This window comes from Argentina anserina, chromosome 2 (genome assembly GCF_933775445.1).
Source record: "Argentina anserina chromosome 2, drPotAnse1.1, whole genome shotgun sequence".
NCBI classification, from domain to species: Eukaryota; Viridiplantae; Streptophyta; class Magnoliopsida; order Rosales; family Rosaceae; genus Argentina; species Argentina anserina.
The window spans coordinates 20,677,139-20,702,783 of NC_065873.1; the positions used below are offsets into that span (position 1 = coordinate 20,677,139).

Genomic DNA, 25,645 nt, shown 5'->3' on the forward strand with positions numbered 1-25,645 from the left:
GTGTCAAAATTGAAGGAAGAGAATTGCAACATATAGAGTGATGATTTAAATTTTGATTCCCCACAATCAGTTCAAGCCAGAGTTGATTCTCATTCTCCACAACCAGTTCAAGCTAGAGTTGAAGAATATGTGACCAAGAATGTAAATGTACATAATAGTGATGAGTTTGTTGATTCACCAAATACCACCGAAGCGGAAGAGAAAATTGCAACATGTAGAGTGTGATGATTTAAATTTTGATTCCCCGCAGTCAATTAAGCTAGAGTTGATTCTCATTCTTCGCAGTCAGTTCAAGTCAGAGTTGAAGAATATGTGAACAAGAATGTAGATGTACATAATAATGATAGAGTTTTTTGATTCACCAAATACCACTGAAGTGGAAGAGAATATTGATCCACCATATACTATAGCATTAGGAAGAGCACCAAAAACAATTAGAAAATCTGTCAAGTATACAAGTTGTGTAGCTTTTGCTTTTCCTATTGTCAACTCAGAGTCTTCATTGAATTTTGGTGAAGCAACTGAAAATAGAGAGTGGAAAAATGCTATGAATGAAGAGATAGACTCGCTTTTGAAGAGCAAAACTTGGAATTTGGTTCCACTACCTGAAGGCTGAAGGCAAGAAAGCTATAGGCCGCAAATAGGTTTACACTAAGAAGGATATTTCCAATGAAGAAGGAAAGATGAGATACAAGGCAAGACTGGTTGTGATGTGATATGCTCAGAATGAATGTGTTGATTATAATGAAATATTTACACCAATTGTGAAGCAGTACTCAATTCGGGTTATGTTAGCTTTTGTTACATAATTCGATATTGAGTAAGTGCAATTAGATGTCAAAACAACTTTTCTTCATAGTGACTTGAATGAGGAGTTTTTATATGTTGCAACCTGATGGGTACAAAATAAAGGAAAAGAAAATTGTGTTTGTAAATTGGAGAAGTCGCTCTTCCAGTTTAAATAATCCCCACGACAATGATATTTGAAGTTTGATGGTTTTATGATAGGACCGCAGTACTTGAGAAGTGAATATGATCATTTTGTTTACTTCAAAAGATTACAATATGGAAGTTTTATCTATTTGTTGTTATATGTTGATGATATGTTGATTGCTTCAAGGAATATGATGGAAATTGAGTAGTTGAAAGCTCAGATGAAGAAGTACTTTGAGTTGAAGGACTTAGGTAAAGCCAAAAAGATTCCTGGAATGGAGATATGGAAAAGAGCTAGTGGAGTTGTGTATTTGACTCCGAAGCAATATTTAAAAAAGTTGTTGCAACGTTTTATAGTGGGTGCAACAACAAAATCAGTGAGTACTCCTCTTGCTAATCATTCTAAACTTAGTGCAAAAGCTTGTCCAAAAACAGAAGAAGATAAAAGATACATGGCCAATATTACATATGCTAATCTTGTTGGTGGTTTAATGTATCTCATGGTTTGTTCTCGTCCTAATATCGCACTATCACACAAGCTGGTGGAATGGTCAATCGTTACATGCACAATCCAGGAAAAGAACATTGGTTCGCTGCAAGATGGATACTGAGATATCTAATGGAACAAGAGATGTTGATTTATGTTTTGAGAAAAGGAATAATGGAATGAGAAAGTTTGTTACAGGGTATGTTGATTTTGATTTTTCTAGAGATTTGGATAAGAGTATGAAGAAGGTAACACAAGGAAATAGTTTGAATATGAATGATGTATTGAACTGCTAGTTTTTACAACTGAATTATGTTTGTAGCTACAATGGAAACAATTATATATAGACTAGCAAAGCAAACAACACTAAGAAAAGAAACTACACTAAGTAAGCACTAGCTAAGAAAAGATAGCACTAACAATAGCACTAAGAAAAGAAGATGTTGCACTAAGTAAACACTAAGAAAAGATAGCACTAACAATAACACTAACAATAGCACTAAGTAGACAACACTAACAATACTCCCCCTCAAGTTGGATCGAGAGAATCTTTCGAACCAAGCTTGAACAATAGACGATGGAACTGAGCAGTAGGCAACACTTTGGTGAACACATCGGCTAGTTGATCAGAAGAACGCACAAACGAAGTGGTCAGAATTTTGTTTTGGACTTGATTTCGAATGAATGACAATCCACTTCGATATGCTTGGTACGTTCGTGAAAGACAGGGTTCGCAGCTATGTGCATTGCTGCTTGATTGTCACAGTGTAAAGTGATAGGATTCTTGCACTTGACACCAAGATCTTGAAGAAGAGCCTTCAGCCATATCAATTCACATGCAGTAGAGGTCATTGCCCTATACTCAGCTTCTACACTTGATCTTGCTACCACTGACTGTTTTTTACTCTTCCATGTGACTAAGTTTCCACCTACAAATGTGCAAAAACCAGTCGTAGACTTTCGATCAAGGGTGTTGCCTGCCCAATCAGAGTCGGAAAAACCTTCCAAGACAAAATGACCATTATTTTTCATAAACACTCCCTTAGTCACTGTGCCGTTGAGATACCTTAGAATTAGTTTGACCAAATGCATGTGTGTAGATGTAGGAGCATGCATGAACTGACTCACCAAGCTAACAGCATATGAAATATCTGGTCGTGTAATTGTGAGGTATATGAGTTTACCAACCAATCTTTGATATTCTGAGATGTGAGGGAGAGGATCATCTGATGCTTCAATATCAAATTTGCTTGGAAGAGGGGTAGGAGTTGAACTGCTAGCCTTCATGTTAGCTTCTTCCAATAGCTCAACAATATATTTCCTCTGATTGAGAAACAAGCCAAAGGGTGATTGATCCATTTCAATTCCTAAAAAGTACCTCAGTGCACCAAGATCTTTAATGGCAAACTTGGTATGCAAGGTACCTTTAAGAGACTGAATTTCTTCATTACTGTCACCAGTGATAATTAAATCATCCACATAGACGAGAACAATGAGTATTCCAAAAGTACCAGTTCTGACAAACATAGATGAATCAGCCATGCTTCTTTTAAAATCACATTCAAGAAGCACAGAGTTGAGCTTAGAATACCAAGCTCTTGGGGATTGTTTAAGACCATATATAGCATTATGCAATTTGCACACAACCCCAGCTTCATTTGCTTGATGATGCCCTGGAGGCAAGCGCATATACACATCTTCTTCTAATTCTCCATGCAAAAATGCATTCTTAACATCCATTTGAAACAAGGACCAACCAGAATTGACAGCTACAGATAACAATACACGAATAAGATGGGAGTATTACCAAGAGTATGTAGAGAAGTGGGAGTTTCAAAACCAAATCTCACATTTGGTTTCCTAGCTCGACTAGGATACCTTCTTTCTGGTGGATCTGCCACATTGTTCTCGACGTCAGGCTCAGTGACTGCAACTGGATCAGGTTCAACATCTTCAGGTTGATTAACTACAACATCCTAGATGACCTCATCAATATCATGAACATCTGAAGAAGGTTGATTAATGCAGTGATCATCATTTGGAGCTACAGTGTGAGGGACATGAACTCACTAGGTATAACTGGCTGAGGAGCTGCAGATTCAAATAACTCCCCCTGAAGATCATTATCTTTAGCATGAAAGAATGATTGTGTTTTATCAAATCTCACATCTCTGGAGACAAACAACTTCCTTGATTGAGAATCATAACACTTGTATCCCTTCTGTGATGAGGAGTAGCCAAGAAAAACACACTTGATGGCTTTTGGATCTAGCTTGTCTTGATTCTTGGCATGAGTGTGAACATAACACACACAACCAAAGACTTTGAGATGATCAATGTTTATTTTTCTTCCTTTGAGAACCTCAAACGGTGATTAGAAGTTAATAACTCGACTAGGAAGTCGATTAATGAGATATGCAGCTGTGTGAATTGTTTGAGACCAGTATTTCTTAGGAACATGAGCATGAAACATAAGAGCTCTAGTCTTCTCCAACAAATCTCGATTTTTTTCTTTCTGAAAGACCATTTTGTTGAGGTGTACCTACACAACTTGTTTGATGGAGAATGCCTTGTGAACTTAAGTAATTTTGCATGACTTTGGATGTGTATTCAGTCCCATTGTCGGATCTTAATATGCAAATATTTGAAGAAAAATGAGTTTTGACAAGATTATGAAAGTCTTGGAAAGATTGAAACACTTCACTCTTTGATTTTAGGAGATACAAAAACGTAGTTCTTGTAAAATCATCGATAAAAGTTACATAAAATCGATAGCCATCAAAAGACTCTACCCTTGCAGGTCCCCAAACATCCGTGTGAACTAACTCAAAAGCTCGAGATGTTTTTGAACTAGAACTAGGAAAATGCAATATGGTAGATTTGGACTTATGACAAGTCTCACATTCATGAGTGATTTTATAAGAATTAGGAAACATAAATGACATGACATTTGATGAAGGGTGAGCTAATCTCATGTGCCACATATTTGGAAGAGGAATGAGGCTTGTATCTGCAGCAAGACTTTGATGAAAACTTGAAGAAGCTAAAATGTAGTAAAGGCCATTTAGGAAAAACCCTTCACCAATCTTCTGTTTTGAAATACGATCCTGAAACACAACACTATTAGTTGAGAAAAAAACATGACAATCAAGAGCATGAGTGATTTTTCCAACTGAGAGTAGTTTGAATGGGAATGAGGGAACAATCATGACATATGAGTACTTATGATTAGAGAAAAGCTTAAGTCTACCCTTTTCTAAGATTGAAACTTTCTTTCCATTTGCAACTGACACATGTGAGGGAGAATTGAAAGTGTGAAAATCTTCTAAATGGGATGCATCATTAGACATATGATCTGATGCGCCAGAATCCACAATCCAAAAGTCATTATTCTTGCACAAATCTAAGGCAGTGGAAATTGCACAAATGATACCTGGAATCTCCTCTTGCCCTGCAATATTTGAATCAGCAAGATAGCCTGCAAACTTGCCAAGCATGTCAGTAGCCCCCTCACTGTTACCGTTGCCTTGTCTTTGTTGAATAAAAGCTGCAAACTCATTGATGAGATTGATGAGATTTGCAGTGAAGTTGTTGAGATCTTGTGAGTTAGAAGAGCTGCAACTTGCTTGATTAGCCTTAGGAGTATAGACAGGTCTAAACTGTCCCCTCGAGCTTTCATGAAACTTGTTCTTCAACTCAAGATGAAGAATCCAGCAAGTTTCCTTCACATGACCTACTCCAGTCCTTCCAATCTTTTCACAGTGTGTGCATTTCAGATCTGGGCGTCTGCCTCGATATGGTCTGTTGTTGCTAGGAAAAGCTCTAGCATCAGCATCCCTCTCCTCTCTTTCAACAACAGCAACTTCAGCATTTGTCATCACCTTCCTTCTTGTCTCTTCTCTTTGAATGATGGTTCTCACATTGAGAAGAGTAGGCAGCTCTGGTGACATGAGAAGATGACTCTTGATATCCTCATATTCAGCTCCAAGGCTAGCAAGAAGCTCACATATTTTATCTTCCTCTTGTCTCTTCAAAAGTATAGCTCTCTCAGTGGTAAAGGGCATGTAGATCTCGAGCTCATTCCATTTTGCAGTTAATTTGCCAAGATGTTCAGTGAAGGTTAGATTACCTTGTCGAAGATCAGCCAGCTCCCTCTTGATTTGGAACACTCTAGCACTGTTGTTTAGATCTCCATACATGCCCTTGATTGCATTCCACATGTCAAGAGCACTTTCTGAGTATTGAAAGATTGATTGTAGCCTTGGTTCCATGGAGTTGATGATCCATGACCTGACCAGTTGATCTTGATAAAGCCAAGCATCATACTCAGCATCGAAAGTAATGGGCTTCTTTGCTTCCTCGTTAATGTAATTTGTCCTCTGCCTTCCTCCTATAGCCAAAGTCATGGCATTGGCCCATTGAATGTAATTGAACTCATTGAGCAAGGTGGAGGTGAGACGAGATGATGTGTTGGAGTCAATGACATCTTTAGAATCAGATGAAGAGTTTCCTGCAAGCTTATCCCCTCCGGCCATGATGAAATGATAATGAATATGAAATGAAAATCAGAAACAGAAGCAGGTCCTATGAGGATCACTGCTCTGATACCATGAAGAAGGTAACACAAGGAAATAGTTTGAATGGTGTATTGAACTGCTAGTTTTTACAACTGAATTATGTTTGTAGCTACAATGGAAACAACTATATATAGACTAGCAAAGCAAACAACACTAAGAAAAGAAACTACACTAAGTAAGCACTAGCTAAGAAAAGATAACACTAACAATAGCATTAAGAAAAGAAGATGCTGCACTAAGAAAAGATAGCACTAACAATAACACTAACAATAGCACTAAGTAGACATCACTAACAATAGAGTAAGTCTACATATTGTAGGCTATCTATTTACAATGGCACAAAGACCAGTTAGTTAGAGATCTACTTTGCTATCAGTTATTGCCTTATCCACTACAAAAGCAGAATATATGGCAACTATTGAAGTTGTAAAAGAAGCTTTGTGGCTGCGTGGACTCATAACATAATTAGGCATTAATCAAAATCAGATGGAGCTTTATTGTGATAGTTAGAGTGCTATGTGTTTGGAAAACATCAGATTTATCATTCTAGAACCAAGCACATAAAGGTTAAGTTTCATTTTGTGAGACATGTTCTAGAAAAGAATGAGGTTGTTTTGAAGAAGATTTCAACTGAGATAATTTAGCATATATGTTAACAAAAGTGGTTACTACAACTAAGTTAGAGCATTGTAAGAACTTGGCTAATATTGTTTCAATTTGATTAAGTGGGTTGAGCAGCAATGAGTTTGTAGTTGGGTATGTTTCTTTGTTGATATGTTGTGATGTGTGTATCACAATTTAAACTGATTGTTTTAGTTCATAATGTGAGTTGTTGGTAGAATACTCGTCAAGGTGGAGATTGTTGTGTTTTGGCTCAATATGTTTTCTATTATATTCTTAAGTAGTTTGTTAATAGCTGCATGGAATATATAATTATATGTGTAACTGCTCAGACATTTTACGTAAGAAAAAAGAGAGTAGATGCTACAATTAGTGACTGTGTGTGGTGAGAGTTTCATAGTGAGTGTGACTCTTGTAATCAGACTTTGATAGTGAATTTGTTTATGTTGCTCCGTGGATGTAAGCTAAGCCGAACCACGTAAATATCTTGTGTTTTCTACTTGTTATTTCTGATTCTGTTACTGTTAATGTTCTAAAACTCGGTCAACTCGGCCGAGTACTCGGTACTCGGCTGGTTACTGAGGCGATTTTGACCTACTTAGTGCCTCTACTCGGCGGGAAGAAAATCAGCCGAGTACTCGGTCCAACTCGGGTCCAAATCGGTTAGAAAAAAAAACAAACGATGTTGTTTGCCTTCAACCCTATTTCATCAAGAAATTAGGGAACTTGATGAGGATGATTTTATATCCGATGATGAAGAGGAAATAGATGACTTGAGTTTTGATTTTGAGTCGGATTCGGAGGGAGTACAAGATGAATATGGAGAAGAAGAATTTGAGGCATAGTTCCATATGCTTGGGATTGTTTGCAAGAATTTAATTTGGTTTGCTTTTATTACTTATGTTATTGTAATGGACTAATGGTTGTTTTTATTTTTTAGACATTATTATCTCTTAAATATTGTAATATTTTATGGACTATTTTTATTATTTTGGACATTATATATTAGATTATATGTTTTAAAAATAATTTAAAAATCCAGAAATTAGAATCCGAGTACTCCTCGAGTACTTGGCCAAGTACTCCTCTACTCGCTACTCACCGGCCGGCCGACCGACTACCGAGTAGCGAGTTTTAGAACCTTGGTTACTATAGTGCTACTATTGTGGAAAATTATTTATGCTACGTAATTTTGTCTTCTATTATTTTTTTTATTTCAAGTTCTAAGACATTTTTTATGTGAGTCCCGAAGACAAACTCAACAGAGGAAAATCTCTCAATGCTTCACGGTGGTACACCGTTACATACCGAAGCAGATGAGCCAGTCCAGAAATCGGACATCAGGGTATCCCCATGGTTGAAGGTAATTCCTCCGGCATATGACTATTCCTTGACCGGGCCCATGTGAAATGGTTACAACCCAGTAGTCCAGAAACCGGGTATCTTGGCCACAATAATGTCCTCAATGCCCCAACTCAGGCTCATTGTGGCCCAATCAGAAAACAAAGATGTATGTAATGTCTCTGCCAACGATCGAACCCTTGACCAATACCACATTTAAGCCATGTTCAAATTGTTAACGCGGTCAGAAACAACTACACCACCTCCCCATTGTCTTCTATTACTTTGATGCTCTTTGTTACAATAGAAGGAAGAGACATATCTATACTTGACAATATATGAAATTCACAATCAAAAGTTGTTACCTAGCTAAGATTGGTTTTGATAATTAAGAAGCTAAGGCTGAAACGTTAATGCATGCATGCAAATGATGCAATGCAACCAGCGGTAGACCTATTCAGGAGGCCACCTGGACTCCAGCCCAAACAAAATTCTTGTTATTTTATAGCTGCATGTGTCCCATTTTATGTTGCAGGTATCAGTTGAGTTGACTAAGCAATTTGTGTCCCATCTTAGGTGATCTAAGTTCGATCCAACCACACTCATTTTCATTCTTTCCTTTTATCTCACATTTTCTTCTTTATCTCTCTCTTTTTTTTTGTAGTAATATATCTTCTTATTTCTACTTTCTAAGTCCCTCTTATGAAAATAGTACGGCTGGGCAAAAAGCCCGAAGAAGAAAAAAACCCGGACCGGACCGACGGGCCTGTCCGGGCGGGCCGGGTTTTTTTCCGGGCTCATGTGTTGTCATGTGATAAACGGGCCTAGTTTTGTTATGTCCGGGTCGGTCCCGGGCCTTGAAATCCTTAAACAAAAAGAACCCGGAAACCCGGGACATCAGGTGTCATTATGTAATTGGTTTTCATAAGTGATCATAAACTTATAGAATAGGTACAGTGACATTGGAACATAACCAAAAATAGAGTTAGGCCCAGAAAACCGGGCGGGCTCGGCCTGGATGATACCGGTCCGGGTTTTACCCGGGCCCTGATTTTTTTTAGAACAAAGCCCGGCCCGTCATACTACAACCGGACCGGACCCGAGTCTTGAAAAAAATATCCCGGACTGAACCCGCGCCCAGCCCTAGAAAATAGGGTCTAATGACAAAAGTTGTATAATCATATAATAAATATTGAACCATCATGTTTTAACTCATCTCTCATGCACTGTGCATAAATGGTACAAAAAAAATTGGACATTGCTAAAAAAAACACATAAATTAACCTACCCTATTTTTTTAAGATCCTGAATCTGCCTATGAATGCAAGGCTATACTTAATTGTCTGATCATGGCTATTATATGATTTATGTTTACCTCGAGTCATGGCATGGGAAGTGTAAAGTGATAATTGAACCCTCAAAGTTTTGTTTTAAATTAATTGGAGGAGGTTTTCACTTTTACGTTCTCTTGAACTCTTGTTGTGAACGTACAAGATGATAGTTGAGCCAATTCATTTGATAATTCTGTGATGTTGCTTTCATTCATGGGAGTTAAAAAGTAAGAAGAATATGGAATTATGGATGTGAGATGAAGGCCAGTTATCTTAGTAACTCTGGTTACTGATTGATTCCATATGAAATGAAAAATATGGATTACTCTTTTGCAGAAAGGCCTCTGAAACATTATTGAGAAATTTATATCGATAGGTAAATGTGTTTCTAAATGCTGCTCCCCCTCACCATGCAACAAGTAAACATACAGATGCTCAAAATTATTAAATTTATGCAACTAACAACATTCACGTACTATCACATTTTGACAATTTAAACAACATAACATTAAACAGAATAAGAACACTATAAGTAAAGGAAATTCTCTAATAAATTATAAGAACCGGCAGGCTGCTTCATGGGTGTGAGCAAGAGTATGTAATGTTGCAGGAGGATCCAATAAATACAGAGTAAGTGTGTGCAGGCTTAAGGAGGAAGGTGGGCAAGCGCAGGAGCAATTCACAGACACACTGGTTATCAAGCTGGGTCAGCCATTTGCAGCAATTATCTTCTTGGGGTGACAGTGATTTTTCCCTATGGTGGTGCCTGTGCCTGTGCCTGTGGCTATGGCGACGGTGTTGTTTGTGACCATGCCCATGTCCTTGGTGGTGTTCTTGCCCATGGCCATTGCTGTTGCTGTTTCCCTTGCCATTGCCACTGCCGTGACCATGACTGTGACCCTGCTTTGATCGATCACCACCACCATCACCACCGCCATCACCACCACCGTCATCATCGTCGTCGTCGTCATTGTCGTCGTCGTCGTCATCATCATCATCGTCGTCGTCGTCGTCATCGTCGTCAGGAGGTGAAGGGGCGGGAGGGGGAGGTTGTGGAGTTGGCATAGGACCATATGGTAGCAGTGAACACGCATAGCTAGCTAGTGCAAATTGGGACGCACAGAGAGGGCGGGGAGGAGGATAATGCTGCGCCTCCATGTTGGGCAGCAGTAGCAGGGTTGCTGCAAACAAGGTAAGAATCTTCACACCCTCCATTAGCTTTTGCTTGTATTTTAGGCGTTTTAGGCCAAACCTTCTATTTATACACTAATTGCTTTCATGACCTTCCTTGGTTTTCTTTGGTGTAGTCAGCTTCTGCTTGTGGGTGATTAAGTAGTAGCATTAGCAAGAGGGTGGGTTTGGTTCTGAATAGTTTACTCTTTATTTTCATTCTCTTTGTGTGAGGAGTCTGTTAGGTGACGTACAAACTCTCTTTTAAATCGTTTGCACAACCCACTTACTACCAGAAAAACAAGAAGGCGAAGTTTTTTACTGAAACTGACCAACACCAAATTTCTGCATTTTGTTGAACAATTTAGCTGAAAATAATGAATTTACTAGGTATCAACTATCTTAATGCTTATTCATAGTAACATGGAGTTCATTAGAAAGATACATATTAAGAAAAGAACACAATAAAGGACATCTGTTTGCAGAATCATCAGAGTAAATGAAATGATTAAGTGAAGCACATTTTTGAATTGCGAAAATCTGCTAATCCTTATATTGATCACATTGGTTTCATGACACAGTCCCGGTCTCAGGAACTGCTGAACCACCTTGGTCCTTACAAAGTTCATACCAAACTAATGCAGAAGTGCATGGGAATGACGCTATAACATGTTTCAATTCAATTATAAGTATACATAGAATGGCCCTAAGGCCAGTCAATTCATCACAAAAATCTTCAGATAGTGCCTCTGTAACACAGAGACATGCTCTCCAGCAGTTACTTGTCAGTGCATGTACAATTATACACGTCTAAGACAGCAAATTGCACCTCGGCAAAGATTTTTCTACTTCTAACTCCAGATACACACCAAACAAAATCGCTCAATTAGATCATGCTGCCAATATCTCCTCATGCTTAAGGGGTGGGACAGGATTGACCACCTAGGTCCTGGGAAGCAAACGGACAGAAGCAAAGTTCAAAACGAGGATTTGAAATCAATTAACATGCTTCATAGATAACTATCACCATTATCTTTATGTTAGTCATGTAAACTGCAAGCATGCAGCAGCAATGGTCCTAATGGTTGTCTTAGCAATATATCAATGTTAAAGATTCCAGCAGAAAAATTTGCACAGATATAACAAAGGGCGGATAGCAAAAAAGAAAAGAAAAAGATGAAATTTATTCACCCTTCCATTGAAAAGATTAAGAGAGCAGTTAACCAAGAATCACTATCACTATATACTTCACAAGTTCAGATGAATGAGTTGGATTACTGAGCAACATTATACAAGACTACGAACAGAAACCTTCTTCAAGACAGAATACTATATCATATACAACTGGTCATCCAATACTTCAACTTATTTTTCAGCTAAAATTGAACAGACATTCTAAATAAAGATTACAAATTAAATTCTCATACCTGTCACTGTTCATTAGTTGCAAAGCTCAGCCTTCTTAGTTACCACCATTCTACACAATTTCTTCTTTTTTATCCCAGCCAACACCCCTATTATGCTTCTAACCACTTCCTTTGCAACTGCATCTTCTCCACTCTCTCCTGCTACCCTCCTATAGCTCAACAACGTTTCCTCCATCCCTAACAAAGGCTCCTGATCATCAACTGGCCATTCTTGTAAACTTCCTTTAGCACTAACATCTCAATCCCTCTGACACATAATATACTGCCATCCGAATACATTTGAGAGTGCAATAGAAAATCCCTACTCATCCCAAAATTCTACTGACACTGGCACAGGGATCCTTCCATAAAAACAACCAAAGTAACTTATGAAAGCTTGCTCCGCTCAGCACTTCCTAGAAGCTTGACCCAAAAGTGATATGTCTTCAAATGGTGAAAAATAATTCTAGTTCCATTGTTCCACCCAATCACTAATCCACTCCCTCATTTCCTTCTTGAACAAAACCCTGGTTGAAGCTGATAATTCATCAAAAAAGTTCTCAGATCAGGTGTCAACTGCCTAGTATGACACAGTAAGCTGTGGCAAGCATTCTCTTCAAAAGCTTCTGGTCCATCGAATTCCACCTTAATACATAGATTTCTCTACTCATAACACGAGGATCAATTCCTAACCAGATCATGTTTTGCTGAAATAGTGTAATGTTACAAATATATTCTTGTCCTGGTTAAGGGTGGGATGGAATGAACTGCATAAGTTTTAACACGGTGGACATGACATTTGCAAAGTTTGAAATGGAACTTGAAAAGTGATAAGAATGAATGTGTTCAATCATATTAACTATGACGATTATCTATAGTCATGCAATGTACAAGCATACTCACAAATGTTCACCCCGTAATCGCTCTTAATTATTGTACTGTCCAACCAAAATATGCACACATAATTGCAATAATGAGCCTCATACGGCAAATAAAACATACGAAGATCACAGTTCCACTTTCCATTGTAAAGGCTTAAAAATGTAATTATACCAAGAATGGCAAGAATCACTATAAATTTAAGATGAATAATTCAATACAAAGTACATTATACATGACTATGAAAAATAAACCTCCTCCTTTAGAGAATGCTACATTCATACAAAACCAAATGATTGAATAAATCAACTTGCAGCTGAACAAAAATGGAGTTCTAAATAAAACTTAAGGAGTAATTTCTCCTTACCTGCCAGCACTCATCTACTTGCAAAAACTTTTGTTGATCACCCTCATTCTTTGTACACGCGCTTTCCCTATTCATCATTCCTCACAGCCATCTCTTTAACTTCTTCCCTTTGCAACCTCAACTGTTCTGCACTCTCCCGCCATCCCTCCTCCAACAACTCAACAAACTCATCCTTAATCTGCAGCAGCGGATCCCGATCAACCAACTGGTCACCCTTGTAAGCTTCCCTCAGCACGGCCGTCTTGATCCCACCTTTCTGCGACACATAAAACAACCCTGAATGCCTTGTGAATACATTTGGAAACGCATTTGAAAACCTGTACTCGTCACAAAACTTCCCCAATATGGGAACCGGCATCCTCTTCATCAAAGACAACGACAACAACTCATGGAAAACCCCAACCGTCCTCTTCTCCATCTCCGGTGACGCCTGATCCAGCTTCAAAGCATCCTCATAGGGCGAAATGTATTCCATTTCCATCCAATCCCTCACCCACTCCCTCATTTCCTTCTTCAACACACACCCCTGTGGAAGCTTGTAATCAAAATTAGGCCTAACACGAATCCCCATCAAGCTTGCCTCTTCCTCAGCTCTCCTCTCAATCACCGATTTCGCAAACTCGGGGTTCCAATCAACCAATTCCAAGTATGATTTAGAGCCCCCAACTAGCCTAAAATACTGCGAATATTTCGGCACCAACCTTATCATAAAATCATTAGGAAAACCAAACTCCCTCTTCACATCAACCAATTTCTCAGCACTAACCACCTTATTTTTAGCCATCATCAACAATTTACACAACCTAGCCACAATCAAACCCTCATTCTCCGCATTGATCCTCTTCTCTTCTTCTAGAACCTTCCTAAGCCTATGACCAACCCTAATGAACTGAACATTCTCAGTCTTGGGTTTGATTCTATCGTAATAAACCTCAAACAAACCTGGGTTTCTGGCGATGAAGGTGGTTGCTTTGGTTCGGAGGCGGAGTCTTTCGCGGCGGTTTTCCAGGTACCGGAGCGGGATTTTCTGGCCCGGTTCGTTTAGGACCTCTTTCACGACGCGGGCGCAGAGCTTGTACTGCTTGTCGTTTTCTATGGCCTGGTCGAGGTCGGCGTCTTTGCGCCACGCGACTTTGAGGCTCGAGATTGGTTTGATCTGGAGGTGGGCACACAGGCGTGTGAGAGTGGCGGCGCGGCTGTGGAGATAGGTGGATATGGTGGTTCGAGCCTTGGAGAGCATTATGGCCGGAATTCGGAATCGGTGAGTGAGCCACTGGCGGAGTGAAGACGACGAATTTCAGTGAAAGGGTTCGGGTTTTAAGCTATATAGCACGGACACGGGCAGTCTTCGTATTAGAATACGCGAAGTAAAATAAAATAAAAAATAAATTTTAATATATATATTTATTAAAAATTAATTAATTTATAGAGTTTGAAAATATTACATTACTATATATATATATATATATATATATATATTAAAATGTGCATAAAAGTTAACAAACGTCATTTTGCAAGAGTGGTTAAAGAGTTACAAGGTGGAGAAAACATCCATGATTTGAATCTTATTGCCCACAATTTTGGATTTTCTCTGTTAAATTGAGTGTCCATTGTGTCTCATAAATGATACGTGTGTCCCCATCTGAGGTACGTGTGTTCATTGCGTTTTCGGGCGTATTTGTACGTGTCCAACGTATCATGTCCGCATCCGTGTCAGACACATGGTGGGAAAGGCCACGTGTCCATACTATCTAGGTTTTAAGTTATGGACTGAAAAAATGATGTCATTTAGAATAATAAAAGGTGTGAACGACAAAAATTTCAATTACTGCAAGATTACATTACCCAAGTGTAAAATGACTATTAAGTACATCAATTTTTTAAAAATACATAATCAATTAATTATATATATACAAAAAAAACTTAATTTGTTATAATATATTAATATTTTCCATCCGATCTAAAAATATTTATCTCTTATTCATTGAGAATTTTCATATTTTCTGTTTGATATTTATATGATATTCGTTATTCAAATCATAAATAATTACTGTTAATTTATTAACATCTTTATAATACCTGGTGAACATTACAAATAAAAATTCTATCACCAAAATCAATCTTTTTTCATTGCTCAAAGTTGAATCTATGATTTTTTCTACAACTCAAAGTTGTTAATCTATGAATTTTTTGGCATTTGTATTAAATAAACACTTATTTTTTAGAATAAATACAAAACAAATATATGAATCATATTGTGATTATATTTGGAAACTGTATCATTCATTTTATCTTGCTATAAATTAATTGAAAGATTGTCTCTAAAAATTATCTTTTTCAATTCGATATGTCATCTAAAGACAATTTTGAAAAAATAAGTGAGTGAAATCAGTAAATTAATGTTAAATTTAAAATGTGGGGTGAAATGAGTATAAGGGGTGAACATAGTAGATAGTGGGGTAACAATAGCCGCACCATATGTAATTTTATAGTTTTTTCAATGAGTAGGACATATTAATATTAAGTTATCAATTATCTATCAACAAATAGAGCAGTGTATATTGATCTGTTTTGTATATCTCTCTTTTATCTTTGAAATTAATTCTTTATGCTCCATGAAAATAAAATAGAATAGTACATATATTTCATATATGAAACACATCAATTCGTTGCTTAAATAAATCGTAAATGTATTGGCTAAGATTGTAATCCAGATTTTTTTTGTTTAGAAAAAGTGTTATCGGATTGTGTAACTTGTTAGTGCATAGTAGGGGTGGATTTGGTGCTAACGATTCGCTTTGGTGCGGTTCGGTTATGGCCGATTTCGGTTTTTACGGTGTCAAAAAGTCCGGTCCTAGTGCATACTACATCCAACAGTGGTCTATATGACCTTTTACCTGCTCAAATAGTCAATTTTCAACTAAATTAAAAAGTAAGGTTAGAAATCAAGACAAAAAATGAGTTAATTTACTGTATATTAATATATGTTATACACATGACATCCAACGGTTGACAATTAATATTATTTTCATGACCTCACTCACAAGACAATATCGACTTTCGGATGTATAACGTATATTGATACATAATAAAAAATTTCACAAAAAAAAGTTTTTTTTTTAAATTTCTCTTTTAAGTTAGCTATGTCAGCAAGTCTAGTCATTGTGGACTCCAGGACAAAAACCCGCTCTCATAACCGAAGGTCAAAAACAGAGTGCGTGGCTCTCTCTCTCTCATTTTCTCAACCGATTCTCACTCTCAGCTCTCTCTCTCTCTCTCTCTCTCAGAGTCGCCACCCGCGCTCTAATTCGAAACCGATTTCGATGGCGATGATGACGTGGAGCAGCGCCCGCGACATAGTGCTCGACTCGGATGATGTACCTTTCGGGACGGGCGAGTGGTACCTCTACGCCGGAATCTCTTGCCTGCTGGTCTTGTTCGCCGGAATCATGTCCGGACTTACGCTCGGACTGATGTCGCTCAATCTCGTCGACCTTGAGATTCTGCAGCGGAGCGGCTCACCCGATCAGAAAAAGCAAGCCGGTGCGTTTTTAATTTTTCATGCAGAGAGCTTGATTTGAACTTTGATCATTTGATAATGAAATTGTTGATCCTATACAGCTGCGATTCTACCTGTGGTGAAAAAGCAGCACCATCTTTTGGTCACTCTACTTCTCTGCAATGCTTGTGCTATGGAGGTTGCTAGTTTGCTCGATTGAGTTTCATCTGTTTATAAGTTTATGGACAACATTGCATTTTGATTTCTTTGATTTGTTTTTTAGGCTCTTCCTTTATACCTTGATGAAATATTTCACCCTGCCATTGCGGTTTTGCTGTCTGTAACATTTGTTTTGATTTTCGGAGAGGTATGTTGCCCTCTCGAACTTATAAGCTTATTGAGATGCAATTGGTGTGGTATTGGTTTCTTACTGACTTGTGAATTGATATTGTTGGTTAGATAATTCCGCAAGCTGTATGCTCAAGATATGGGCTATCTGTTGGTGCGAATTTCGTTTGGCTTGTTCGCATTTTGATGATCATCTGCTATCCGATTGCTTACCCAATTGGAAAGGTAGCGCTCATATCATTGCAGTGGATTTGATTTTACCACATTTTGGCCGGCTTAATTGATTTTGGTTAATGGAGATTTTAGCCTTCAACCAACACTCTAGATGACTTGCTTGTTACAAGTTACTAGGCAACAATTGTTTTTCATTCTATATATGGCCCGACTTTTTGTTTATGCACTCACAATTGTGTGTTTTTTCATCACTATGAACACAGTAAGGAGCATATTAGTTTTAGGCTCTAGATTTCAATCTGAATTATTATAATATATTTTTTTTTTTGATTCATGGTTCTAGTTTCTGGATCTTGTACTCGGACATGGAGATGAAATGTTCAGGCGAGCACAGTTGAAAGCACTTGTCTCTATTCATGGCCTTGAGGTAAGCCCTTAAAAGTTTGGATACTTGTATATCATTCCGGCACTTGCCCCGCCATTTTTCATGATTTCTATTTTCTTTGAATATTCTACAACTAGTTTTTTTTTGGGGGGAGGGGGGGGGGATGAAAGTGCTAGAACAGTTATCTGGTTTTCATGATCTCCAATTCGTTGACATGTTATTTCTGTCCATTTTAGGCTGGAAAGGGAGGTGAACTAACACATGATGAGACAACGATCATCAGTGGAGCGCTGGATTTAACTGAAAAGGTGTTTAATGCTTTCAAACAAGTGTTCTACACTGGAGTGATGATACTGACAGTATTTTGTCTTTCATATTCATACTGTGTTGTTCATGCCAGTGGTACTTAGTATTCATACTATTGACCTTTTTGGTTCCTTTTATGGTCAAGTATATTATTTCTTTATGATTTTGCTTTGAAACTATTACAGTGCTAGTTTTATAAGGTCTTCGGGTTTGCTTGCATGTCTTAGTGTTCTGCAAGTCATTTTAGACATTGAGATACAGATGTAATAATAAAGCATCTTTCAATCTGCAGACTGCCGAGGAGGCTATGACACCTATTGAATCAACATTTTCCTTGGATGTTAATTCAAAGTTAGACTGGTATGTCTTTTGTTAGCCCTGTTGGTTTTAATTTATGCAGTTTAAGGTCTTTCTCTTCAGCTATATAATGAAAGGACTTATTGATTAGGACTTACTGTATAGAGTGGCATAGACTCACAAATCTTCTTTTCTCAGGACCAAAAACAATAACATTCCTTTTTCTCTATGCAGGGAAGCAATGGGGAAAATTCTTGCACGTGGTCATAGTAGAGTGCCTGTCTATTCTGGAAATCCCAAAAAAATAATTGGCCTCTTGCTGGTGGGTTGAAATTTATATGATCTATCGTGTTTTTTTGCCTGGAAGTATGATCCTTGTTATAGGTAGTGGCTGGTTCTAGGTGATGATTCATTTGGTAATATTGCTGTGCCGAATTTAGGTGAAAAGTCTCCTCACAGTACGAGCAGAAACAGAGACTCCAGTTAGTGCAGTTTCCATTCGTAGAATGCCTAGGTTTGTTCTCCCTATTCTCTTTTACATCTGTTATGTTTAGTAAGTCATTAACTTTACATGCATTGATATACCAGGGTCCCAGCCGATATGCCTTTGTACGATATACTTAATGAGTTTCAGAAAGGAAGCAGTCACTTGGCTGCTGTAGTGAAGATCAAAGGAAAAACCAAAACTTCTCCGGTTACTACAGATAGAGAGAAATTTGAGGAGGTCAGAGTAACTAATGGATGTGTTACCATTGATGTCGATAAACGTCCCAAGTCTCTGACCAACATGCCAACTGTTCAAGAAAACAACGCTACAACAAATGGCATTTCAAATTTATCAGATGATATTGAAGATGGGGAGGTGATTGGAATCATAACCCTTGAGGATGTTTTTGAAGAACTTCTGCAAGTAAGCGCTGCTTCTAAGTTTTATGTTTGGATAACAAATGATATATTAATTCTTGAGTTGTCGGTTTTGTACCTGTAACACTACCACAAATGTTCCGCCAATTGAGCGCATCACAAAGTCCAGTCTTCACACTTAAATCTATTAAGCTTTACGTGGTTCAGTTGTTTTGCTTTTATCTGTTGCACATTGTTTCTGGGTTGACTTTTCTGGTTATCTTTTGCAACACAGGAGGAAATTGTTGACGAGACAGATGTATATATCGATGTACATAAGAGGTATGGTGGTATCAATAGCTTCTGTCTCAATTTCTCTTGTGGTCATGTTGCTTGTTTAATCTGGACTGTTTGATTTGTGTAGGATTCGTGTGGCTGCAGCTGCAGCTGCTTCATCCATGTCAAGAGCTCAGTCAAGTCAGAAGTTGATTCAAAAGCAGGCTGTAAGTAACTCACCAATCATTGTTGCGAAGTCATTAGACAAACTAAAGTTGTAGACCATTGTTCGCCTAATTATATTCTTGCTATCCTTCAGGGAGCTTCAAATAAGCAGGGACATACCCCAAAAAAGTCTGGGGAGGATGATGGATCAACAAGGTTTTCTGGGAGTCCACGGGAGCCTCTTCTTGGCGTTACAAGATCATAGTTGGGATAGAAGGCTGCCTCACTGCTTCCGTCCTTTGAATTCTCATGTCCTATAGGTTGTGGCCAGTGCCCCGTGGGGCATTTGTACCCTTTTTGTACATCAATCATACATAAAACTATAAGCTAGGGTTTTGTAGATGCTAGTGCTTGAAGGTAGTTGGATCTAATTTTGTTGATCTATTAAAATTCTGAAAGCTGATGTATTAGAAGAACTACCTCAGAGTCTTGGAAATGGGTTCTGGAATCCGTGAAATGTTTGTGCTTTTCAACTTTAATCCAAAATGTAGTAGAATAATTGGAGAATGAAGTCGACGAGGAAAAGGACGGCAATTTCCAAGTAAAACAGAGGAAATTTCCGAGTACCACGTCATCCAGCATTCATTTAACGGCAAAATTTCCTTGTACCACGTCGGCAAACGTCCATCCAACGGACATAAGTCTCGCTTAGTATTGACCCAACAACATCCACCGTAAAGTCGCAGACGATATTACCCTCCCGTAAGAAGAATATTATCGAGAATACCCCGTAACTTAGCTGCATGGGTTATCAACTGGGCCAAGGAAAAGTTTGTTATCTGGAAAATCCAACCCTACAAATAGCCAATGCAACCCGAAAAGCCCTTTTCTTCTTCTCCATTCTCCCCCTCGTTTTCACACTCAGCCTCTCTCTTCCTCTCGACCCTGAAAGGTTTGTCTCCATCTCGATTGCGATCGAAAGTTTCGATTCAATTTCTTTGGTTTTCTTCCATTCCTTTTTTCGTGTTCGGAATCAGTTTGCAAAATTGATCATCCGAGTTGTGTGTGTTCATGATAAGCACAATACTTGCGGTGATAAATTCTGTAATTTGGTTATGAATTTCAGAAACTCTGTCCGTGTCTCGAACTTTCAATCTCTATGATCTCGTGTTTGTTGTAATCGTTAGCGTTTAGGATGATTCAATTCACGAACAAGTTGTTGATTCTGTTTGAATTTCGCAGATTAGTGGCTTGGATATGGGGATCAATGAGGTTTTCAGCTCCTTGAAGGAGATTTTCCCTCAGGTAACACCCTAATAATCTCTAATTCATTATGTTATTTGCTTAATGATCGCCGTATAGATTATAATTTTGATGTAATATTGTTTTGGCTTTAGGTCGATGGAATCTGCATGTTGTAGGGTGTTATGTGACGTCCGAATTTGGTTTCGGTTCTAATTTATGCATTATTTTGTTGTGCAGGTTGATTTTCGCGCTCTGAGAGCTGTTGCTATAGAAAATGCCAATGATCTTGACGCAGCTGTGAATGTTGTCCTGAATGAGGTTCTCCCTATCTGGAACAGTCGTCCTGCTAAGGTTCAGAGTCCAACAACTGAAGGTATTCTACATCTCTTGAGAATCTACTGCCCTAATATTATCAACAATTAATTGCAATGCTAGAATGCTGCAATTTTTTTCCCTTTTATTTATTTTTCTTCTTTGGTGAAGTTTTCTGTTTTACCTGTAAATTATGCTCACTGTCCGCTCGTAATAAACACTGTATTTAACAAGTTGTCAATTAAAATTGCAGTTATACCCGAGGAGCACCAGCGGGTAGGTAAGGAAGTAAAGGCCCAGCCTCTTCCAGCAGCAGAATTCAGCGATGATGAAGATGCCAACATTACTGGTCAAAGAGTGTTTTTGCATGAGAAATCTCCCCTGCTAGAACACACAAATACATTGAAGAGTTCTCCAGCAGCAGGATCCACTGATGTCGAAAATGCCAGCAATACTGATCAGACAGTATTTACAAGTGCTGCCTTCCATGAGGTTTCTGCAATGGTAGATGACACAGATTCATTGCAGAATGTTCTTGCCTCCTTAGATGTAGATCAAGAAACTGGGCGTCAGGAACAAGAATATGTGAACACTGGATGTAAAGAAATTGAAACTCATAATGTTGATGTTAGGCTTCAGCAGTTTTCATCTGGAATGACAGCCAATTCAGATCATGAAAAAGAGGGAATTGTTGACTGTTCTATCAATATGCCTTATGAGTGGAAAGATTTCAGTTTCTCACAAACTGATGATCTAGTTGACTCTCTGTTCGTGGGTGAAAGTTCGATTGTTCAGCTGGATCCTCATTCCCCAGAACATGTATTAGAAACCGTCCAATCCAAGGAAGATGATTGTTTCTATGATTTGGCTGATGATGTCAAGGAGTCCACTACAAATAGCATATGGAATATTGATGTTCTTGAGGAGAGCATTGAAGATGCTAAACATAACAAGGTACTAATGTAAATACGTAATATTGGATTTATCTTGTTAGAAACTTATCGATCACAATTAAATGGCTCTGTATATCTGTATATTTGTATTGCTGTAAGGCTCCATTTAATGAGTGCAGTTATATCTCTTATCAGAACTAAATAAGAGTGGGACGTGATGATAAAAATAGTTGTTTTTATTGCTAAATGTGTTAGGCTTTTCCTTGTCATTGCATTGCTGCAATATGATAGAACTTGATTTTTGTGCTTCATTTCTTTTTTATACCAAAAGGTTGCACTGTAAATGTTATGCCTACATGTGCTTATATTGAAGCACAGAATGGTGGAGTCAATCACCAGAAAAGAGCAACTTTGTGCATTTTACTACTATGAAACAGCTTCTAATTATTTGATAATGGTGCAGAAAACTTTGTTTTCAGCCATGGAGTCTGTTATGGCCTTGATGAGAGAAGTGGAACTCGAAGAGAAAGCTGTGGATCGTGTCACAGAGGAAGCTGCAAGAGGAGGTCAGGACATTATGGTGAAGGTGGAGGAATTAAAACAGATGTTGGCTCATGCAAAGGATGCAAATGACATGGTTGTCTATTGCCAGATTATTAGATTCTGAATTTAATGTATTGGTTTATAAATGTGCCATCATGACTGATATATTTTTTTATTTTATATTTTATTAGCATGCTGGTGAAGTTTATGGGGAAAAGGCAATTCTAGCAACTGAAGTTAGAGAGCTTCAATGTCGATTGCTCGGTCTGTCAGATGAAAGGGATAAGTCACTTGCAATCCTTGACGAGGTTCTATTTCTCTACATGTTTTTGCTTGTCTTTAATTTCACCAATACTTTCTCAACTTTTGGGAGTGCCTTGTATTATGTTATCTTCATACCACATCCATAGAGTTATTTACTGTTTATGAAGCAGTTGATCATTCGAAATATTGGTTCTATGAAAAGAGTATTAGTGCTCACTTTTAGTGTTATAAGATTGTCCCAGCCTTTTCTTTTTGTTATAGTTTAAACTTCTGCGATCTGAGCTATACTGTTAGAAAATTGTACAGATTAGGAATTATATGCAGCCTTTATATATATGATTGATTGGGGCGAAAATAGACTTGTTATCCAATTTCTTATTTTGTTATGTGTTCTGGAAATGCAGATGCGTGAAACACTTGAAGCCCGACTAGCTGGAGCAGCAGAGTCGAGGAAGATGGCTGAAAATGAAAAGCTAGAAAAGGAAGAATCTGCCCGGAAAGCACTTGCTGAACAAGAGGCGATCATGGAGAAAGTAGTTGAGGAGTCAAAGGCATTGCAACAGGCGGCAGAGGAAAATTCCAAGGTTAATTACTTTGGCCAGTAGATATGCTACTAGAATTCAATGTAAATTAGCGGATGTTAATACTTCTAGTTTTTCTTGACTGCAGTTACGGGAGTTTCTGATGGACCGTGGTCACATTGTAGATATGCTACAGTAAGTTTCTTTCTTCTCATTCTATTTAATGTATAATCACTTATCGAATCACACTTTATGCTGGAACTAGGATATAGTAAACTTCTGTAGGGCTCTTGGTTCAGTCCGTTGTTAAAAGTTGTGTGCATGTCGTGAATATGTTCATTCTTTTCCTTATAATTGAATTCTAGATGTCACCTCAGAATCACTTTATCTGTTCTGCCTAGTAATTCCAGAATTCTCAACTATTTTCTGCCATATTGCAGACAGACTGTATTTTTTTAATCCTTAGATCAACCTTGTGATGTGTTGTTGCATGTTTGCAGAGGAGAAATCTCTGTAATTTGTCAGGATGTCAAGTTGCTGAAAGAGAAATTTGATGAGCGTCTTCCTCTAAGCCAGTCGGTTTCATCTAGCCAGACAAGTTGCATCTTAGCTTCTTCAAGCTCATCCTTGAAAAGCGTGGCTTCTGGCTTGCTTCTAGAACGAGTTGTGTCAGTTGGGTCATCCGAGTCACCAAAGACCCCAGAGAGGGCGAGTTCTGTTGCTTCAGTTGACGGCCTTTCACCAAAATGCAGACTAGAAAATGGAACAGTCGAGGTCAATAAACAAGCTCTTATGGACGACGGATGGGAGGTTTTTGACGAAGATCTGTCGGAGCATTAAACTCATGCGTAATAATAATATTGTGAATATGGCGGCTAGTTATGATGATCTTCACCCAGATGCTTATTTTGTCATTGGTTTTTAGTAGGGTTATTTTGTCGCTAGAGAGCTTATTACTACTCCCCCTATAGAGTTGGCGAGCTTTTTAAGTGAATTTATTTTGTACAGTTTTGAACGCAATAATTTAAACCTGGAGATTTTGCAAGTGTTCTATATATATATTGGGTAATCAAATTGCATGGAAGCCCTGTGAGTAGCATGTTGCGATTGTTTTTCTTTGTGCCCTGTGACTAAAATGCCGCTGCTCTCTTCAACTCACTTGCTGGAGACTTGGTATTCTTTGATCCACGATTCTCGTCTTACAATTTAAGAAGTTTGGTTGCGCCTCGTTAGCTGTATATATAGTTATTTTCATGAACTAAGCTATCTGGAAAACAATTTTGGATTTGCACTAGTGATAAGTACAGACAAAACTCGCAGAAGAACTCGTGCTTCAAATTAATGTAAATCTAGCAGTTTTAACCAGAAGAACCACTTGAGTTAGAAATAATTATTCCATCATTGGATTTACATCAAAAGATGGTTGAGCCACTTGAGCGTGCTTTACCCCCACCAAAGACATTGGTTTTTGGATTTGATCATGGTATTAAACTACTGGGGAAATTGGCATATGATTAATCTGCTGGAACATATATAGTCGGACTGAGAGTTCAATATAAAGCAAAAGGAGCTACAGTTTTTCATATCCTATGGCACAAACCTATTTACAGAGTCAAACTTGCCATTGATTTAGAGCTTGCTAGCTAGCTAAGCAAGCTTCATTAAGCTTTGTATAGTATCTATTTTTCTGTAGTAACAGTCAGCTTAAAACTGATTCCCAAAACTTCACCCCCTACAAATAGGACAACCTCGAACCGATGGACCGAGGAATCAGTCATCCCAGCACAGAAGCATGACAGTGCATCTCCACATGATGTAAAGCCTTCCTCTCTGCTCTTTCAAACACCTTCCTAATGATCCAACCTTCATACTACTAGTGCTTCTTTTGCTCCTCCTCGTCGGGATTTCAGTGCCGGCGGTAGCCATTTAATCAAACCACAAGGATTCTACTGAGTGTTGAAGGGTGGGTGCTGAACTCAAACAAGCTGAGGAATATGGAAGTGTTGTGAGGACTGTGAGGACCAAGGTTTCTTATATATAGAGATGCTGAGATATTGAGAAACTCTGAGAAGGAGAAGTGTGAGGTGAGAGAGGAGAACATTGTGTGTGGTGGTGGTTGACATATGTTGGCCCCTGGTTGGCCCTATGGGGTAATATCCCGCTTATGATAGGTATATGACAGAAGCTTATTACTTTGTATATATAGCTACGTGGTAATGGTTGTCGTCTCTTTCCTTTGCCAAACCCTCTGGATTGAAACCTCTCATCGACTCTTACCTATGGCGGGGTCATTCCTGTCTGACGTTTAAACCTGCATGCGTGCTCATACCTACCTGCATGCATGTTCCTTTCAGTCTAATTAGTACTTGATTCGAAGTATGATTAGTTCTTAAAATAGAATCATTAAAGCATATATGCTCGTACCTACTTGCATTCACGCACTGGATATAATACTTTTTATG

At 38.3% G+C, this 25,645-nt stretch overlaps 4 protein-coding genes across 4 annotated transcripts; 2 read left to right on the plus strand and 2 right to left on the minus strand.

The window, feature by feature from the left end:
* Nucleotides 1-9,866: 9,866 nt before the first annotated feature.
* LOC126784148 (uncharacterized) lies at nt 9,867-10,505 on the minus strand. Its single transcript, XM_050509633.1, has 2 exons — nt 10,284-10,505; nt 9,867-10,190 (listed from the first exon to the last, which is right to left on the minus strand). Exons 1-2 carry the CDS (start codon nt 10,503-10,505, stop codon nt 9,867-9,869), a joined length of 546 nt encoding a protein of 181 aa, XP_050365590.1.
* A 494-nt stretch (nt 10,506-10,999) lies between these two features.
* On the minus strand, nt 11,000-14,407 carry LOC126783056 (protein WHAT'S THIS FACTOR 1 homolog, chloroplastic). Its single transcript, XM_050508438.1, has 3 exons — nt 13,113-14,407; nt 11,888-12,403; nt 11,000-11,409 (listed from the first exon to the last, which is right to left on the minus strand). Exon 1 carries the CDS (start codon nt 14,350-14,352, stop codon nt 13,180-13,182), a length of 1,173 nt encoding a protein of 390 aa, XP_050364395.1. The 5' UTR covers nt 14,353-14,407; the 3' UTR covers nt 11,000-11,409; nt 11,888-12,403; nt 13,113-13,179.
* Nucleotides 14,408-16,361: 1,954 nt separating this feature from the next.
* Nucleotides 16,362-19,881, plus strand: LOC126785474 (DUF21 domain-containing protein At4g14240-like). The gene is made up of 13 exons (XM_050511173.1): nt 16,362-16,655; nt 16,734-16,810; nt 16,895-16,978; nt 17,071-17,184; nt 17,477-17,560; nt 17,755-17,826; nt 18,117-18,184; nt 18,356-18,443; nt 18,562-18,635; nt 18,710-19,031; nt 19,260-19,306; nt 19,389-19,467; nt 19,560-19,881. The coding sequence occupies exons 1-13, from the start codon at nt 16,436-16,438 to the stop codon at nt 19,668-19,670; spliced, it is 1,440 nt and encodes a 479-aa protein (XP_050367130.1). The 5' UTR covers nt 16,362-16,435; the 3' UTR covers nt 19,671-19,881.
* A 370-nt stretch (nt 19,882-20,251) lies between these two features.
* Nucleotides 20,252-24,240, plus strand: LOC126782551 (uncharacterized). Its single transcript, XM_050507812.1, has 9 exons — nt 20,252-20,357; nt 20,648-20,710; nt 20,888-21,023; nt 21,216-21,916; nt 22,319-22,492; nt 22,590-22,706; nt 23,067-23,246; nt 23,332-23,378; nt 23,684-24,240. The coding sequence occupies exons 2-9, from the start codon at nt 20,663-20,665 to the stop codon at nt 24,021-24,023; spliced, it is 1,743 nt and encodes a 580-aa protein (XP_050363769.1). The 5' UTR covers nt 20,252-20,357; nt 20,648-20,662; the 3' UTR covers nt 24,024-24,240.
* Nucleotides 24,241-25,645: the final 1,405 nt, after the last annotated feature.

What these genes read in the sequence shown, in the direction of transcription:
- LOC126784148 (XM_050509633.1), bottom strand. Translation starts at nt 10,505, where the DNA reads ATGGAGGGTGTGAAGATTCTTACCTTGTTTGCAGCAACCCTGCTACTG. An exon ending in ACGACGACGACGACGATGAT is followed by an intron (nt 10,191 to 10,283) that starts GATGATGACGAC and finishes CGATCAAAGCAG; the next exon opens with GGTCACAGTCATGGTCACGG.
- LOC126783056 (XM_050508438.1), bottom strand. Translation starts at nt 14,352, where the DNA reads ATGCTCTCCAAGGCTCGAACCACCATATCCACCTATCTCCACAGCCGC.
- LOC126785474 (XM_050511173.1), top strand. Translation starts at nt 16,436, where the DNA reads ATGGCGATGATGACGTGGAGCAGCGCCCGCGACATAGTGCTCGACTCG. An exon ending in TCTCTATTCATGGCCTTGAG is followed by an intron (nt 17,561 to 17,754) that starts GTAAGCCCTTAA and finishes TGTCCATTTTAG; the next exon opens with GCTGGAAAGGGAGGTGAACT. An exon ending in GTTAATTCAAAGTTAGACTG is followed by an intron (nt 18,185 to 18,355) that starts GTATGTCTTTTG and finishes TTCTCTATGCAG; the next exon opens with GGAAGCAATGGGGAAAATTC.
- LOC126782551 (XM_050507812.1), top strand. Translation starts at nt 20,663, where the DNA reads ATGGGGATCAATGAGGTTTTCAGCTCCTTGAAGGAGATTTTCCCTCAG. An exon ending in TCAGAGTCCAACAACTGAAG is followed by an intron (nt 21,024 to 21,215) that starts GTATTCTACATC and finishes TTAAAATTGCAG; the next exon opens with TTATACCCGAGGAGCACCAG. An exon ending in AAGATGCTAAACATAACAAG is followed by an intron (nt 21,917 to 22,318) that starts GTACTAATGTAA and finishes ATAATGGTGCAG; the next exon opens with AAAACTTTGTTTTCAGCCAT.